The sequence below is a fragment of the Callionymus lyra genome, chromosome 1 (genome assembly GCF_982586985.1).
Source record: "Callionymus lyra chromosome 1, fCalLyr1.hap1.1, whole genome shotgun sequence".
NCBI classification, from domain to species: Eukaryota; Metazoa; Chordata; class Actinopteri; order Syngnathiformes; family Callionymidae; genus Callionymus; species Callionymus lyra.
Window position 1 is genome coordinate 50,757,733 of NC_141818.1, and position 17,481 is coordinate 50,775,213.

Sequence of the window (17,481 nt, forward strand, 5' to 3'; positions counted from 1 at the left end):
TCAAGTTAACTTTGCTAAAGGAGTTAAAAACCCATTCAGAAATACTTATGTTTTAATGTTTTCACTTAAATATACCGTTACTGTGAAGTAGGGCTGCACGATATATCCAAAAAATATTGTTATCGCGATATTGGCACGTGCGATATGCATATGGAAAACATGCGATAATTTATCATTTTTTATTGTATAAATCAAGCATTTCTTAAATGCGCACTTCGACCAATCAGAGTCACGTTCTGTAAAGTTGTCAATTTGTACTTCTATGTCTCGTTGTTGTTTACGTCTCCGTCCGTCAATGAACTGTGCGGCGCAGCTTGATAGGCTCGGTTGCTATGGCGACGCGTCTTGGCTCAGTATATAGACGGAAGTAATACTAACTTATGATCTAGTCAAACACTAGTGATCCAGTCACTCGTCTCTTTCAACCTCCTTTGTTAAAGCAACATATTGTAAGAACTTTTCATCTCGTCTCAGTTGTTTTCTTATAAGATCGTGAACTTCCAAACAAACCTGTCCGTCTTCACCGTATGCTAACGAGCTAAGTTGTTAGCGTCATTTATAAAGTGTTATGTGTGCGTGTACAAGGAGGTGGATTTATTATTGATTTGGTGATATCGCGACACGCCGGCGGCTCCTCTCTGATGTCGCTCAGTTTCGTGGGAAACCAATACGCGAGTGTTAGAAGTGATATTTTTATCGCATTAATATCGATATCGCATGTGAAGACACCAATATCTCACATATTTCCAATATCATGCAGCTCTACTGTGAAGCGATTCCTTTGATACTGTGATGTGAACTGAAGGTCAAACAAACGACCCCTAAATGGATTGAAACAAACTGCAGCACCAGACGAAAACATTATGACGACTTTATATTGATCATTAGTTCAAAAGATTGATCGGCAACATATCGTTTCATTCACCAACACATACATTTGCTGAGGAGCTACACTCTACACATAGATGAACACAACGCGCTGTTGAGATGAACTTCCTGATTTATTTGATCATTTTTGTCACATTTAAATAGTTCAGATCAACCAACATAGACATTTGAAGCAGAGACTTCGCTGACGTCCAGAATGTAGTTATTGAAAGAGGGAACGCATGTGAAATTCAATCCGTTTTTTATTATTATTATATTATATACATGTGAATATAAGAGATCTGTGGACACAGCAACATCAATAATTGAGTTGAGAACAAATGTCAGCGCGATTCTGTCTCTCAGACGCTTCATCAAAACACGAGGAGTCGAGAAAATCCTTATTCCTGCCGTAGATTTGTTTTGTTAGAGTCTGAACCGAGGAATGCATCAAAGCAGGTTCGAACTTACATTTGAATCCAAGACGACACAAACATGAACATAAAACACAGTTTTAAAATGAAAGCTATGTAATAAAAGGGATAAAAGAAATCCATCATGGTTCACAATCCTTTGTGAAAAGTTGATTTCCTCAAAAACCTAATAACTGGTTGCGTCTCAGCAGCGTTAGATAATCAAGCGTTTGTTAGATCTTTCAACGAGTCTCTTCCAGATCCTCTTATCTTTGCAGAATTGTTCTCATTTAGTCGGTTTTTTTACCAATTTTTTATGGAACACAGCCTCTCAACAGAATCCAGGTCAGAACTTTGACTTGCTGCAGATGTTCTTCTGGTGAACTAAACTTGATTTTGATTTTGGTGAAACGCTCCCAGGGTTCACTGCTGACGACTGGGGTTCTCTCTGTAGTCCCAAAACCTTTTTCCAGAACAATAGATCGCAAAGACCGTGTTTCTCAACATCTTTTGATCTTGGTCCAACTTTTGAGGATCCTTTCACTCAGTCATATGATTATTGTCTAATATAACGTTTATTACGTTTGTTTGACATTTGATTGTGTTAATATAAGTCCATTTACAACTTTATTGACTCTACACACTCACAGGAAACCATGTTAGTGAAGCTCCAGCTGATTGGACCACAAGTTACAACATCAACCAATGAGACGCTTTCTTTGTCATAAGCTCCGCCCATTGAGTGGAGCACTAAGAGGATTGGATCAGACGTGTGTCAATCAAAACAGCTGGTCTGATGTTTGAAGATCAAAGTCATGAAATGATTCATTGATTCGAGTCATAAGAGTAGAGTCATGAATTATTATTCAAATGTATTTCATGTGTTGTTGAATATTGAGTAACGTAAGATAATATAAATATACTGAGAAGCATCAGTTACTCCTGGTCCTAGAGCTGCTGAGAGAACCGATAAAAACAAAAACCCTGTTTTTTTGCTCACTGATGATGTTTGAATTCTCTGGAAAATTCTGGTTCTTACTTTCAGATCTATTCATGGTCAGACCTTCCATCAGTGATCTGATCCAGACTTACACCCCAGCTCGGGCTCTGAGGTCTGTGGATCAGAATCTACTGATGGTTCCTGAACTTCTGGACCAGAGGAGAGAAATCCTTCCAGACTGTTGCTCCTAAGCTTTGGAACCATCTCTGTGTTTGATGATCTACTGACTCCTTCAAGAAACATCTGTGTTTGATGATCTACTGACTCCTTCAAGAAACATCTGTGTTTGATGATCTACTGACTCCTTCAAGAAACATCTGTGTTTGATGATCTACTGACTCCTTCAAGAAACATCTGTGTTTGATGATCTACTGACTCCTTCAAGAAACATCTGTGTTTGATGATCTACTGACTCCTTCAAGAAACATCTGTGTTTGATGATCTACTGACTCCTTCAAGAAACATCTGTGTTTGATGATCTACTGACTCCTTCAAGAAACATCTATGTTTGATGATCTACTGACTCCTTCAAGAAACATCTGTGTTTGATGATCTACCGACTCCTTCAAGAAACATCTGTGTTTGATGATCTACTGACTCCTTCAAGAAACATCTGTGTTTGATGATCTACTGACTCCTTCAAGAAACATCTGTGTTTGATGATCTACTGACTCCTTCAAGAAACATCTGTGTTTGATGATCTACTGACTCCTTCAAGAAACTTCTGTGTTTGATGATCTACTGACTCCTTCAAGAAACATCTGTGTTTGATGATCTACTGACTCCTTCAAGAAACATCTGTGTTTGATGATCTACTGACTCCTTCAAGAAACATCTCTGTGTTTGATGATCTACTGACTCCTTCAAGAAACATCTGTGTTTGATGATCTACTGACTCCTTCAAGAAACATCTGTGTTTGATGATCTACTGACTCCTTCAAGAAACATCTCAAGACACTTTTATTTTAGCTTTTCCTTGATTTTCTGAGACTCCTGTGTTTGTCTTATGTGTCTTGATCTTTAAAGTATATACTTTATTGAGTATTGTTTTGATTGTTTAAGTGTTTTGTGACCCTGGTCTGGAACAGCGCTATACAAATATTACTAACTTACTTACTTGGGAAGGAAAATGTACCTTTAAATTTCTCCTTTATTAGTTAAACACTTGAAAATAATAAAAAATAATTGAATCAACAAGAATCCTTAAATGGTTAAAGCGATGATCCATTTTGTTTTAATAACCAACTTTGCTTGTTTTTACTTTTCTTGTGTAATGATTTCAGAAAAAAAGGCATCAGGACAAAGTTTGAAAAGCGAAACAAGGAATGAAAGAGTGACTCACTGAGGCGCGACTCTCCTCCAGTATCGGTCGATGCCATTTTTGAAGTAGAGAACTGCCAACCAGCGCACGTTGACGTCCAGATTGTGGTTATTGAAGATATTCTGTGTCAGGAGGAAACACATGTGACATTCAATCTTTTTTCCACACAAACACTCGTCGCTTCTGAGGACACAGCAACATCGATAATCAGGTTGAGACGGATGTCAGCGATTCTCCGAGTCATTCTGTCGCTCCGAGGTTTCGGCAGCGCGAGGAGATCGGAATGTTGCTGCCAGGAAACAGAATTATTTTCTTAGAGCTGATCCTCGATCTGTTCTTGGTGCTGGATTTTATATAGTTTACTCGAATACAAGACGGCAGGTGTAGAGGTCAGGAAGAAGGTCAATGATGAGTTTAATGATCCTTATGAAAGAATATCAGTGTCATCAGAATATTGCAGAGTTGAATTTAACAACATCTTTTATTTAAGTGGGTTTTTTTCAGCACCGAATTGTCTTTTTTTCCCCCTATAATTGAATTTAATAATTTCTTTATTAAAAGGTTGATGTGGTTTATTTTAAATAAATAAGATAATGTTCTTTTTATTTAACACATAGAGTTGATTTTCTAATTCTGAAAATTGAAAGAATATTGAGTTAAGAAATTTTAATTCATAGTCTTTCAAATTCAATATATAAATGTTGGAACCATAGAGTCACCAGACATGACCAACAGAGCACCGAGATACTTGATCAAACTTTCAGCCAATCACGTGACTCAGAAGCACTGGCACGTCGATCCATCGTGACGGATACAAAACCAATGATAACGATTTCAGATTTGGAACCGACGACAGTTTAAAGGTCAAGCGTGAATTTAGGAGTCGAGCGACTCTGTGCTCGACTGCATCAGACTGGTAAGATGACACTACGACACCAACACTTTTATATTCAATTTAAACACATAGAATTAAGAACATTTGTTTTTTTGGACTACTATATAAAATAAAAAAAATGATGAATTTTATTTTATTTATCAATTTTTAATTATTTAAACAAAGTTAAACCTTCAATATAAGAAGTATTAAATTCAATTAATTCCAAAAAATATTTCAATGCACTAAAATTTCAATAAAAATGCAAACATTTAGATGATAAATTGAACTTTTCAACATTCTAATGCCACCGATATTCTACTGTGTCGTAAACTATTGTTCCGAAGCATGAAGCATCATAAACACGTGCAGATCTTTTCAAGAGGCTCTTGTAAGTGATCAACGGTCAGATGATGCACGTGTAGACATGTGACCTTCAACATGACTTTGACTAAAACGTCTGCAGCGGTTCAGCGCCGGCAGGATCGGTCAGCAAGATCTGAGCCCAGATATGGTTGATCAGCATTAACACCTGAGAGGTGGGCGAGGGCCGGAGACGCTCGGAGAGCGAAGGAATCGATGGAACAAACTTTCCTGCGCATCTCGCTGAAGGAGGCGCTTTAATGGCGACTCAGCAACTCTTCTCTTCACATGGATGTGATTTGTTCTGGGAACGTAATAAAAGAAGTAGGATGATAACGGACCCGAGGGATGATCGCATCCTCATCGATCATGTGGGAAACGCAATCTGTTTTTTTCTCCTTCTAAATGGAATTCTACGTTAAAATGATCTTTTATTTCAGTTTAGAGTGAAGCAGCTCACACACGCGACTGCTGTCATATCACCGGATTAACAAGGAGTGGAATGAAGATGGAGTCTCTTAATATATACGGCGTTCTTTCTATTCTTCCGAAGAGAGGAGCTAAGATTACATTACGTTTGAATCAGATACGGTTTTATCTTCAGGAGTTTGACGACTATAAGTAGGAGGTTCAAGAGTTTATATTTTTAAACCTGTCAAAGTGAGTGACGGGTGGATCCTGGTCTGGTCTTTTATTAGTAATAATAATAATTTTATTAACATAGAACTTTTTAAACCTTCACTGTCACAACAATATTATTCATTAAGAAATGGTCCAGAATAGGGCTGCACGATATTGGAAATATGTGCGATATTCGATATTGGTGTCTTGAAGTGCGATATTGATATTTATGCCATATTTTTTTCTTTCACCTAAAAATGTAGCCGCGAGTACTGTAGTGTAGGTCCGGAGTTTTAGAGAAGGAAAACAATACAATATTTCCCTTTCGTTTATTTCCGCGCCTCGGTGTCGACATGATGGTAGAAATATATCACTTATAACGCTCAGTTTCGCGGGACTAGCATCGATCCCGTGTATCTGAGCGACATCAGAGAGGAGCCGCCGGCGCGTCGTGATATCACCAAATCAATAATAAATCCACCTCCTTGTACACGCACACATAACACTTTATAAATGACGCTAACAACTTAGCTCGTTAGCATACGGTGAAGACGCACACATAACACTTTATAAATGAGGCTAACAACTTAGCTCGTTAGCATACGGTGAAGACGCACACATAACACTTTATAAATGAGGCTAACAACTTAGCTCGTTAGCATACGGTGAAGACGGACAGGTTTGTTTGGAAGTTCACGATCTTATAAGAAAACAACTGAGACGAGATGAAAAGTTCTTACGATATGTTGCTTATCGTTCATCAAAGGGGGTTGAACGCGACAACGAGCCATAGGAGTACAAATTGCCAACTTTACAGAACGTGACACTGATTGGTCAAAGTGCGCATTTAAAAAATGATAAATGATCACGTTTTCCATACGCATATCGCACGTGCCAATATCGCGATGTCGATATTTTTCCGACATATCGTGCCACCTTAGCCAAGTACATACAAATCAGCCCATTAGTAATGAGAATAAGATGAAAGATAAATGTTAAGTTAAGTAAGTTAATTTAATAACATACAAGAGTTCTCAAGCTTTAATCTGCTACTCTTGGAATTTCTTCTTTTTGATGAAGTATAAACATGTTTTCTTGTGTTCAGAACAAAAGTTCTTGAACACACACTGATGTAAAGGCGTGTCTGCTGTGTATAGGAGTAACTCCGGAGTACCCAGAGTAAACCCACACATGCATGGAGAGACGGGAAGTTCTTGTTCGGGTCAGAGAGAGTCTCAGTGAGCAGCTGTGGGACCTCAGGAGGAACTAGTCGACCGCGGTTCTGCTGCAGCTGTAAATGAATAATGGTCAATATTTCAGCTGTAACTGGTTAAAAGTGACGACTGACAGTTTGTGACGTCAGGACCAGTCGCAACGACGGCTCCTCAAGGCATCATGTACCGTATTTTCCGGACTATAAGTCACAGTTTTTTTTTTATACTCTCGAGCGATTTATGTGTGAAATTATTAAAACATTATTACCGGTATATCATTTCACATGTTATTTTCAAACTAAACCACAAGAGGGCGCTCTAGGCCTGTGTTGATAATTTCGAAGTAGAAGAGGAAGCGCCGCATCTTCTACCTCCGGAGTTAGCGGAGTTGTTTAAAAGTGACACGAGGATGAAGATTTCATTGGATTTTAGTTATTTGGAGTTACACGGATGGTTTGGTAAACTTGTTAGCATGTTATTTATGCTATAGTTATGTTAACATACCAGACACGTTCTCAGTTGTGTCATGTAACGTAACATCCAATTATTCAGCCTGTTGTTGCCTCTATTCTATTTTTATTTTAAATTGTCTTTTAAGATGACATGTCTGTTCTTGGATTTTATCAAATAAATTTCCCCCAAAAATGCGACTTATACTCCAGTGCGACTTATATATGTTTTTTCCTTCTTTATTATGCATTTTATGGCTGGAGCGACTTATAGTCCAGAAAATACGGTATTTTGTTTGTATATCCATTACTAGTCCCTCAACAGGGTTTTTGTTTTGGGACTTTTTTGAACATTTATAAAAAGATTCAAGTGAATTTAAAACTAATACCAGGAATAAAGTTCTTTTTTTTTTAATTAAATTTGGAAAAAAAAAGTTACATAACATACAATATTATTTTTATCATATCAATATCATTTTGGCATATTTAGCTTGATTTTTTTGAATAAAATGTTGCTCCTGAGGAAATGTCATCATCCACTAATACTCTAAATACAACTCCTCTTGTTTACCATCTTGCCTTTTATTATGTTTCTTTTTTTTAGGAGGAACATAATTCAACGTCTCTTAATTCCTCTCTTGTCAACTTAACTTCATTTTGCCACGAAATAAACATAACATGAGCCTCCGACTCTTGACAAGACGCTCGTTTCAGTCAAGCTTAGTCAAGAAATAACGCTGTAAAATACTGGCAAACGTGTTTATATTAAAGCTTTATATCCTTCATTTGTCCTACACAAGTTTAAAGGACAGTGTTAAGAACAATGTGCGGCCCACGATCATGAAGGACCTGAGCTCTGAAAAGAAGAACGACAAGGTCCTGATCTCTGAAAAGAAGAAGGAGAAGGTGTGATGAAGCCCATGAATGCCCACCAGAAGGACGGAGTAGAAGCCCGGCTGCGTCTCCCACTGCTTGAGCTGCTCCTCCGCCGGCTTCAGCACAGATGTGTCCTGACTGGTGGCCTGAGTCAAGGCCTGCAGCACCACCGAGCTGGCACCGTCAATATCCATGGCTGGATATATCTGCGAGGAGAGGAAGGCTGTGAGCGCCACGATAACACTTGAATCTGGAGAAAATAAAACTCTCTCGATTGGAAGCACCGCAGGGGAGAAGCTGAATATAACGCCGGCGTAGATGACATCGCTGCAACAAAAAAAAAACACTCGCATTTACCTCTTCCACGTTTTATTTTACAACGCCCGCTGTCGGCTTGATTTAACAGAAAGAACATCATCATTGCAGTGTCTTCGCAGCGCGGCTGCAGGTGTTTTCACGCTCCTGCATACTAAACTGTTTTCACCACAATTACACGTCTTCGCTCAGATGCCACAGTCCCGAGGCTTCCATCTATATTAACATCACTTATTGCAAACACTCGCTTTTCAGCTTCCAGCGACAGACTTCTTTATCTCGCCCAAGTCGAGATTCTAATACTTAGCTGAGCAATACTGCCACCTAGAGGTTCCCATGTGTTTAACCAACATTTATTTCTTCCTCTTTCTTCACATCGGTAACTTTGAATGATGGACAAGTCGACAAACGACGAGGTTTGGTTCATTATAGTCGCACAACTGAACTGGTTTTTCAATAAATCATGAAAATATTCTAGCAGACTTTTAATACAGATCATAAATATAATTTAATTTAATTTATTAATATATTTTATTTTCTGTCATTCATTATTTTAATTTTATATGCACGTTTCATGGAATATATCTCATTTCCTTTCATTTAGGTATCAACATGAACTTGTTCTTATTCTGAAATAAAAATATGTGGAAATGAATGAAAGAAACTTTTATTGAATAATCGGTGAGAGGTGTGTGAGTCTTTAAATACTCTCAAATACTACTACATTGTAGTAATTCTTCCACTTCTGACAAATGACTTGAGATTGACGAGTTTTATCCAGTGTGAATACTATCAAATACTGTGTATTATTGTTCTTTACAAGTAAATAAAGTGACAGGTGAATACTCTTCTCATCTTTCTTCATTAACACACATCTATTGGCAGAAATGTGGGATTTAAACCCAAGAAATGCTGTAAATATTACAGAATACATCAATGAGCTTCATCAGAAACAACTAAAACATGTTTATTTTCCATCTCTACGAAGGAAAAGCTGCTTCAGATTTCATGAACTTCAGGAGATGAACTTAAAAACAAAGTGTCAGTACATTGATCGATACATGGATTGATTTTAATCAAATATATTTATTTAACTATCGAACTGTTTAAATAAAAACCTTTAATAAAAAATCACTGCACAAAACATCTCAATATAACTGGCTGCACTAAACCTATTTTATACACTTTTTAAAACAATCATCAGAATCAGAATCCTTTATTTGTCCCGCGAGGGGAAATTCGGTTCAACAACAGCCAGAGCAATATACCAAGAAAATAAAACACCCAGAAATAAAAATAATAAAAAGAAAAAGAAAGAAAATCTAAATAGAGTAGAAAATAAATCTGCACTATATTATATACTCACAATTATATTTACAAAAATAACAAGAAAGGTGCAGTTAAATAAGACAAATATAAAAAGAAAAGGCTGTGAAAGACACTTTAGTTCCAGCTACTGTAGAGTCGAGAATGGAAGTAAATTAAGACGTTTATTTTTAAAGATCTTTTACAGACCAGGGTCACAAGGCGCTTAAACAACAAAACAATCAGTTAAAAAACACACACAAATAATCAAATTATAAAAACTTTAAAAGTTCAAGACACAGTGACAAACATAGTTACCCTAAGATAATTAATTATTGATTATCAGTGTCATTAGAATATTGAAAATTCAAAAGTTAACATTTCAAATATTGAAACTTTTTTTAATTAAAATTTGTTTTTTTAGGCATTAAATGATTCTTCTAATGATTCAATTCAACAATGTCTACATTCTAAGGTTGAATATTTTGTCGGTAGAATCAATGAATTGAATGATATGATTTAAATTTTGATTTATTTTATTTCTCCAATTTATTGAATTAGTTTATTGAATAATTTAATTAAATTAAATTGTTTCTTTATTAAAAAGGTTGAATAATGTGATAATTTGTTTATTTAAATCTTTATAAATATACTATTTTTAATCTGTAGCATTTTAAATTCAATAACAGAAATGGTGACAATGTATTGAATTTAATATTTTCTGAATTTAGAAAATTGATTTTTTAATTATTTAAATTGGAATTTCAAACACGATTTGTAAAATAATTTGCGAAAGATTGTTGTTGTTTTTTAATTAAATTACTTGAAAAAACAACCTTTCAATAAATATTAAATAATAATTGTATAATATAAATTATTATTTAATAATACATATTAAATCATCAATAAATATTTAATAATAATTCAAAGTTTCAACATGTCATCATCCATTCATAACCCAGAAGTGTTGTTTATCTTTGTTATCGTTTAAGTATTCAACCGACACTGTGTCCACTCTGGTCAATGATCAAGTGTCAGGATCAGTATTCTGTGGACGTCTCAGTGCGTCAGTATTAACACAAACATCAGAACGACTCACTGGGCTGTCAATCATCACAGCAGCAACAACTGCTTCAACACCAGATTGTGATTCGACAGCAGGTCACGATGACACTCGTTCTTCTGTGGAAGATCAGTGGTTAACTATGTTACTGACTCACTGACTTGACATATTGCTGACTCACTATATTACTGACTCACTGACTTGACATATTGCTGACTCACTATATTACTGACTCACTGTATTACTACTGACTTACAAACATTACGTCCTCCGCAGCTAAAGGAAGAATGATATTTTTTCACATTTATTGATATTCAGCAGAACTGTTTACGTGCACATATTCACAGCATTTGTTTAATTTTTGTGTTGCAATTAAACTTTCGCAGCTAAAGGAAGAATGAGATCCTGGCAATGACTGAGGACAAGAGGATACAGTGAGTCCAGCAGCTTTTAAAGCTGATGTTTGGACATATTTTGGTTTGAAAACAAATGAAAGCAGTTACGACTTTGTCAAGAGTCATGTGGTCTGTAAATACTACAACACCAGAGTCAAGTACTGGACAATACTACACATATATCCTTGTTACTATACTATCACAACACCAGAGTCAAGTACTGGACAATACTACACATATATCCTTGTTACTACAGTATCACAACACCAGAGTCAAGTACTGGACAATACTACTCATATATACTTGTTACTACACTATCACAACAACAGAGTCAAGTACAGGACAATACTACACATATATACTTGTTACTACACTATCATAACACCAGAGTCAAGTACTGGACAATACTACACATATATCCTTGTTACTACACTATCACAACACCAGAGTCAAGTACTGGACAATACTACACATATATCCTTGTTACTACACTATCACAACACCAGAGTCAAGTACTGGACAATACTACACATATATCCTTGTTACTACACTATCACAACACCAGAGTCAAGTACTCAACAATACTACACATATATCCTTGTTACTACACTATCACAACACCAGAGTCAAGTACTCAACAATACTACACATACAGTATATCCTTGTTACTACACTATCACAACACCAGAGCCAAGTACACCACAACACTACACATATATCCTTGTTATTAAACTATCACAACAACAGAGTCAAGTACTGGACAATACTACACATATATCATTGTTACTACACTATCACAACACCAGAGTCAAGTACACCACAACACTACACATATATCCTTATTAAACTATCACAACACCAGAGTCAAGTACTGGACAATACTACACATATATACTTGTTACTACACTATCACTTTATATCACTATATATCGTATCCTTGTATTAACACAATCTTCAAATTAAAGACTCTGAACCAGCTACTGGTTTGACTTCTTTTCATTCCAGACAATTCAACTAATAAATGTATAATTTATAGTTAAATCATTCAAAACTCTACAAGATCACCATTTTAAATACATCAAAACTTGTTTTTTCGATTCTTCTTCGCATCAGATGAATCTTCTTTAATGTAGTATCTCAACAACTTCCAGCTAAAGTCGTGATATTTGATGTAATAGTTCACGTCGTGAGCAGCATGAACTCTTTCCATCCATTTTATCTTCATATTCCCCTGAAGACTAAGACCAGCCACTGACGCCTCGGGCAGTAACTCCTGCACACATGGAGAGGTTTTACATTTTAGTCTGTCCGTTAAATCATTATGATCGATGTCGTTACAATATTTTAAAACACAGCTGTGAATAATCAGATTCTTTCATTCATTTCTTTTGCCGATTCACTCGATTCACTGGCCCCTGGTATCTATCCCAGCTACTCGGGGAGAGAGGCAGAGGCCACCCTGAACATGTCACCAGTCTTTCACAGGACACACAACCATTTACAACTACAGACAATTAAGAGTCTCAGTCAACCATAGACTGTGGGAGGAAACCTGAGTAAAACCATCAAAACACAAGGAGAATATACAATAATAATTTAATATACAATATCAAATTAAGACTTTAGAAAGAAACATTAAAGAAACATTCAAACGGGTCTGATTTAGGAAAAAAAAATTGATGAGAAAGCAATATTACAATGATAATAATAATTATAAATACAGCTATATTTCTCATCTTCTACTTGAACATCCATGAGTTTTCAGTCCAGGTCCGGTTCTGGTCTAAGCCCTCGATTCACTGTTTGTTCTTTGAAGTTACAAATAGTTTCAGTCCAGGTTCATTCAAGAGACGACGGGACTCGCTTCATATCTCAAGCAAACATTCTTGAAATAAGTTTCCTGGTTAAACAACATGTTCGAGCTCAGCTCCACTAACACGTGAGATTTTCATCCACTTGCTGCACAAAACTCACCAAAAACTGTTTCAACTGAGAAAAAAATCTCTATACACTCAGGAAAATGTCAATATCACAAGATGATTTTGATCTTATAATCCATGTGTTTGTGTCGTTTATACTATTGTAACAGTTTATTTTCATGTCTAAACAAGAAGGATCGTCTCGCCTGCAGTTCATACAAAACTCTGCAGCCAGAATTCTGAGCCGCTCTAGTAGAAGAACTCACATTTCTACAATCCTTAAATTTCTTCACTGGCTGCCAGTTTCTTTCAGGATCATTTTAAAATTCTGGTTCTTACTTTCAGATCTATTCATGGTCAGACCTTCCATCAGTGATCTGATCCAGACTTACACCCCAGCTCGGGCTCTGAGGTCTGTGGATCAGAATCTACTGATGGTTCCTGAACTTCTGGACCAGAGGAGAGAAATCCTTCCAGACTGTTGCTCCTAAGCTTTGGAACCATCTCTGTGTTTGATGATCTACTGACTCCTTCAAGAAACATCTGTGTTTGATGATCTACTGACTCCTTCAAGAAACATCTGTGTTTGATGATCTACTGACTCCTTCAAGAAACATCTGTGTTTGATGATCTACTGACTCCTTCAAGAAACATCTGTGTTTGATGATCTACTGACTCCTTCAAGAAACATCTGTGTTTGATGATCTACTGACTCCTTCAAGAAACATCTGTGTTTGATGATCTACTGACTCCTTCAAGAAACATCTCAAGACATTTTTATTTGAGCTTTTCCCTGATTTTCTTGTTGTTGCTGTGTTTGTCTTGATCTTGAACTTTTTACATTTCTAGGTATTTTTAAATGTGTATTGTTTTGATTGTTGAATTGCTTTGTGGTCTAGAAAGATCTTTTCAAATAACTATTACTTCCTCTTACTTTCTCTCCTCAGCAGCCGAACCAGCCTCACCCTGACACACCTGAAGGTCACACCTGAGCTCAGATCTTTTGTTGTGACTCACACAGCTCACATCAGACACACAACTGACATCACACACACAGCTGAGATCAGACACACACAACTTACATCACACACACAGCTGAGATCAGACACACAGCTAACATCAGACACACACATCTCGCATCAGACACACCTCAGACACACACAGCTCACATCAGACACACACCAGACAACGGATCTCACATCAGACACACACAGCTGAAATCATACACACACATATCACATCAGATGCACACAGCTGACATCAGACACACACCAGACAACACATCTCACATCAGACACACACACTTACTTACTTACTTACACGGACACACAGCTGACATCAGACACACACAGCGAAAGTCAGACACACACAGCTAAAGTCAGACACACACAGCTAAAGACAGACACACACAGCTGACATCAGAAACACACCACTAAAGTCAGACGCACACATCTCACATCAGAAACACACTCACTTACTTACTTACTTGCACGGCATGTCAGACACACACCAGTCAACAGATCTCACATCAGACACACACCGCTAAAATCAGACGCACACATCTCACATCAGAAACACACACTCACTTACTTACTTGCACGGCATGTCAGACACACACCAGTCAACAGATCTCACATCAGAAATCATACACACACAGCTGACATCAGACGCACACATCTCACATCAGAAACACACACTCACTTACTTACTTACTTGCACGGCATGTCAGACACACACCAGTCAACAGATCTCACATCAGACACACACCGCTAAAATCAGACGCACACATCTCACATCAGAAACACACACTTACTTACAAGGCATGTCAGACACACACCAGTCAACGGATCTCACATCAGAAATCATACACACACAGCTGACATCAGACACACACCGCTAAAGTCAGACACAAACATCTTACATCAGACACACACACTTACTTACTTACTTAAACGGCATGTCAGATACACACGAGGCAACAGATCTCACATCAGACACACACAGCTTAAATCAGACACACACAACTGACATCAGACACACACTGCTAAAGTCAGACACAAACAGCTGACATCAGACACACACACTTACTTACCCAGCATGTCAGACACACACCAGACAACAGATCTCACATCAGAAATCATACACACACAAGTTACATCACACACAAACCATTAAAGTAATACACACACCACTAAAGTCAGACACACACCACTAAAGTCAGACACACACAGCTGACATCAGACACACACCACTAAAGTCAGACACACACCACTAAAGTCAGACACACACCACTAAAAACACACACACTTAATGTCAGACACACACACAGCTGACATCAGGTTTACACAGCAGCTTACGTCACCAAACATCTCATCCTAGGACAGAGTACTTGTAAAAATACTTCTAATAAAAGATACTAGGACAGTATTCGTGACACACGCGCGCACGTGTGTATCAAAGCTCACACACTCAGGCGAGAACAAATGACGCAGATTCGTTCTGCTGGAATATTCCATCTTCACCAAGAACATATCATCTCAACATCTCCTGAAACACGTGAAGAACCTCCTGCTGCTGGTCTTCACCTGGAGACACACGTGACCTCAAACATCTCGCTTCATCTCCGCTGTTGAAGGAGGTTTGACTCAAGAATGACAGGATGCGACGAGGCTAACTGTGAGCTAGCATTAGCTGCTACACTTCCTAACACAGCATGACAGCGGCGAATAAACACGTCTGTGTCGTGACGGGGCGGGACGCACGAGCCAAGGTGTGCAGGTAGACTCACCTGTGGACCGGACACGAGCACGAGCTGCCAGGAGGGTAATAAGCACTTCAGTGTCAGTGGTTATGTGAGGGGAACATGGAAACACGCCGCTTGCAAGAATGGCGCGGACATCACAACCGGCGCGTGTTGATGACGCGGCAGCGTACTCGGCGACCATGTTTGTAGTTCTGAATTAAAAACTAATGTTGTTGTATCAGTGACACGTGTTTATTTGTGTTTAGTTTAAATAATTCTGTCGCTGTATCTATGTTTACAAAAAATTAAATACGAGAATGCTTATTTCTAAAAAACAACAAAAAACATTTCTAACCATTTTTATCGAATTATAAGGAAATATTTCATGAAACTGTATGTGGATTTAAATGAGTTTAAAACATATACAGGTGTGTATTTTAGTCTTGAATAGTTGTGTATATTGTCAAGAATGTGTTGATGTGATACAGTGGCAACAATGTGATACTGTAAATATTGAGTTTATTTTAAATAATTGTAAAACTCTTGTAGGAAAGTAAACAAACAATGCTTAACATCATAATACACTCAGAGAATCTGTAGTTATGTAGAGAAGAAATAAAAGCAAAATCAAGTCAATATATTTATATTTCCTTTTATTTTTTTAATTGAAGAATAATGATGCAGTATCATGAAAAACAATAGTGTATTGAAATATTTTCTTACACCCCTGTGTCGTATATTTATTTAATTATTCACTTGTTAAAATATACATTTATTTTTATGATGAAATTAATCTTTTTGACATTTATTTGATGTTGAATATTGCCTCTGATTATACTTTGAAATATAATAAAACAACTAACATTTGTTCTCAATATATGTTTATTACTCACAGGTTTACAATACTTTTAAATAAAGTTTGAATTATTACCTCCTCCAAGGAGGTAAGTGAGATTTGTTTTATTTAGTTTTGCAAATATATCATAACATAATTCGCCAATAAATTAATAAAACTATAGAAAAAAAGTGAATCCTTTAATCCAATCATATTTCATATTCATTTTAAAATGATAATTAATTAATTATATTTAAGATCTACTAACTTCATCTTCATTTTTAATTTAATTCTGCATTAAACTGTGATCAAACTTTATATTTATATAGTGTTTTGTCATGTTTGTTCGTCTCTGGATCAGTAAACACACGAGTCTGATGAACGAGTGAATCCAAAGCCAACAGACTGAGGCACAGGAGTGTGTGTGTGAGTCAATAAACAGTTAAGAGTTGAGGAACAATGACAGCAGAGTGTGTGTGTTCTCTGGAGGGGAGTGTCCTTTGACCAGCGATCGCTCCCCTCGCTCCTGTTGAATCAGTGAAACATCTCCTAACTCACCAGGATGAGCTCCACACAATTCTTCTTCACCGCTCTGGGCGCCGCCGTGGTCGTCTTCTACCTGCTCAGAGCTCTTCTCTTCACCAGGAGGCTCTGGCCGGCGCTCTGGTCTCCACTGCCGCGGACCTTCTTCTCCTCCATGGGCGAGTGGGCAGGTGAGTTCAATGACACTCGCTGTTTAGATCATGTTCCAGGTCAGAGTTCTGCTTCCAAAGACCACGATGAGGCCAGTTTTGTAAACCATTCATACGCACATGAGGCTCATATCTTATCAAACTCTCCTCAGAATGTCACCGCGATTCAAGAATGTCACTGATAAGAGTGTGACACAAATCTAGCGTTTCCTCTTC

At 37.3% G+C, this 17,481-nt stretch overlaps 2 protein-coding genes across 3 annotated transcripts in view; one reads left to right on the forward strand and one right to left on the reverse strand.

Moving 5' to 3' along the window:
- ipo11 (importin 11) overlaps positions 1-15,892 on the reverse strand; it is a 133,177-nt gene extending 117,285 nt beyond the window's left edge. The window contains exons 1-3 of the mRNA XM_087811785.1: positions 15,784-15,892; positions 8,055-8,204; positions 3,623-3,723 (exon numbers count right to left, since the gene is read on the reverse strand). Of these exons, the coding sequence (XP_087667911.1) occupies positions 3,623-3,723; positions 8,055-8,192 (239 nt within the window). The 5' untranslated portion in view covers positions 8,193-8,204; positions 15,784-15,892. The remainder of the gene's footprint in view (positions 1-3,622; positions 3,724-8,054; positions 8,205-15,783) is intronic.
- Positions 15,893-16,852: 960 nt separating this feature from the next.
- Positions 16,853-17,481, forward strand: part of hsd17b3 (hydroxysteroid (17-beta) dehydrogenase 3) — an 8,656-nt gene continuing 8,027 nt past the window's right edge. Inside the window, exon 1 of one of the 2 annotated variants that reach the window (XM_087811793.1) lies at positions 16,853-17,286. In XM_087811793.1, coding sequence (XP_087667919.1) covers positions 17,136-17,286 — 151 coding nt within the window. In that variant the 5' untranslated portion in view covers positions 16,853-17,135. The remainder of the gene's footprint in view (positions 17,287-17,481) is intronic. The other variant, XM_087811799.1, reaches the window with a different exon arrangement.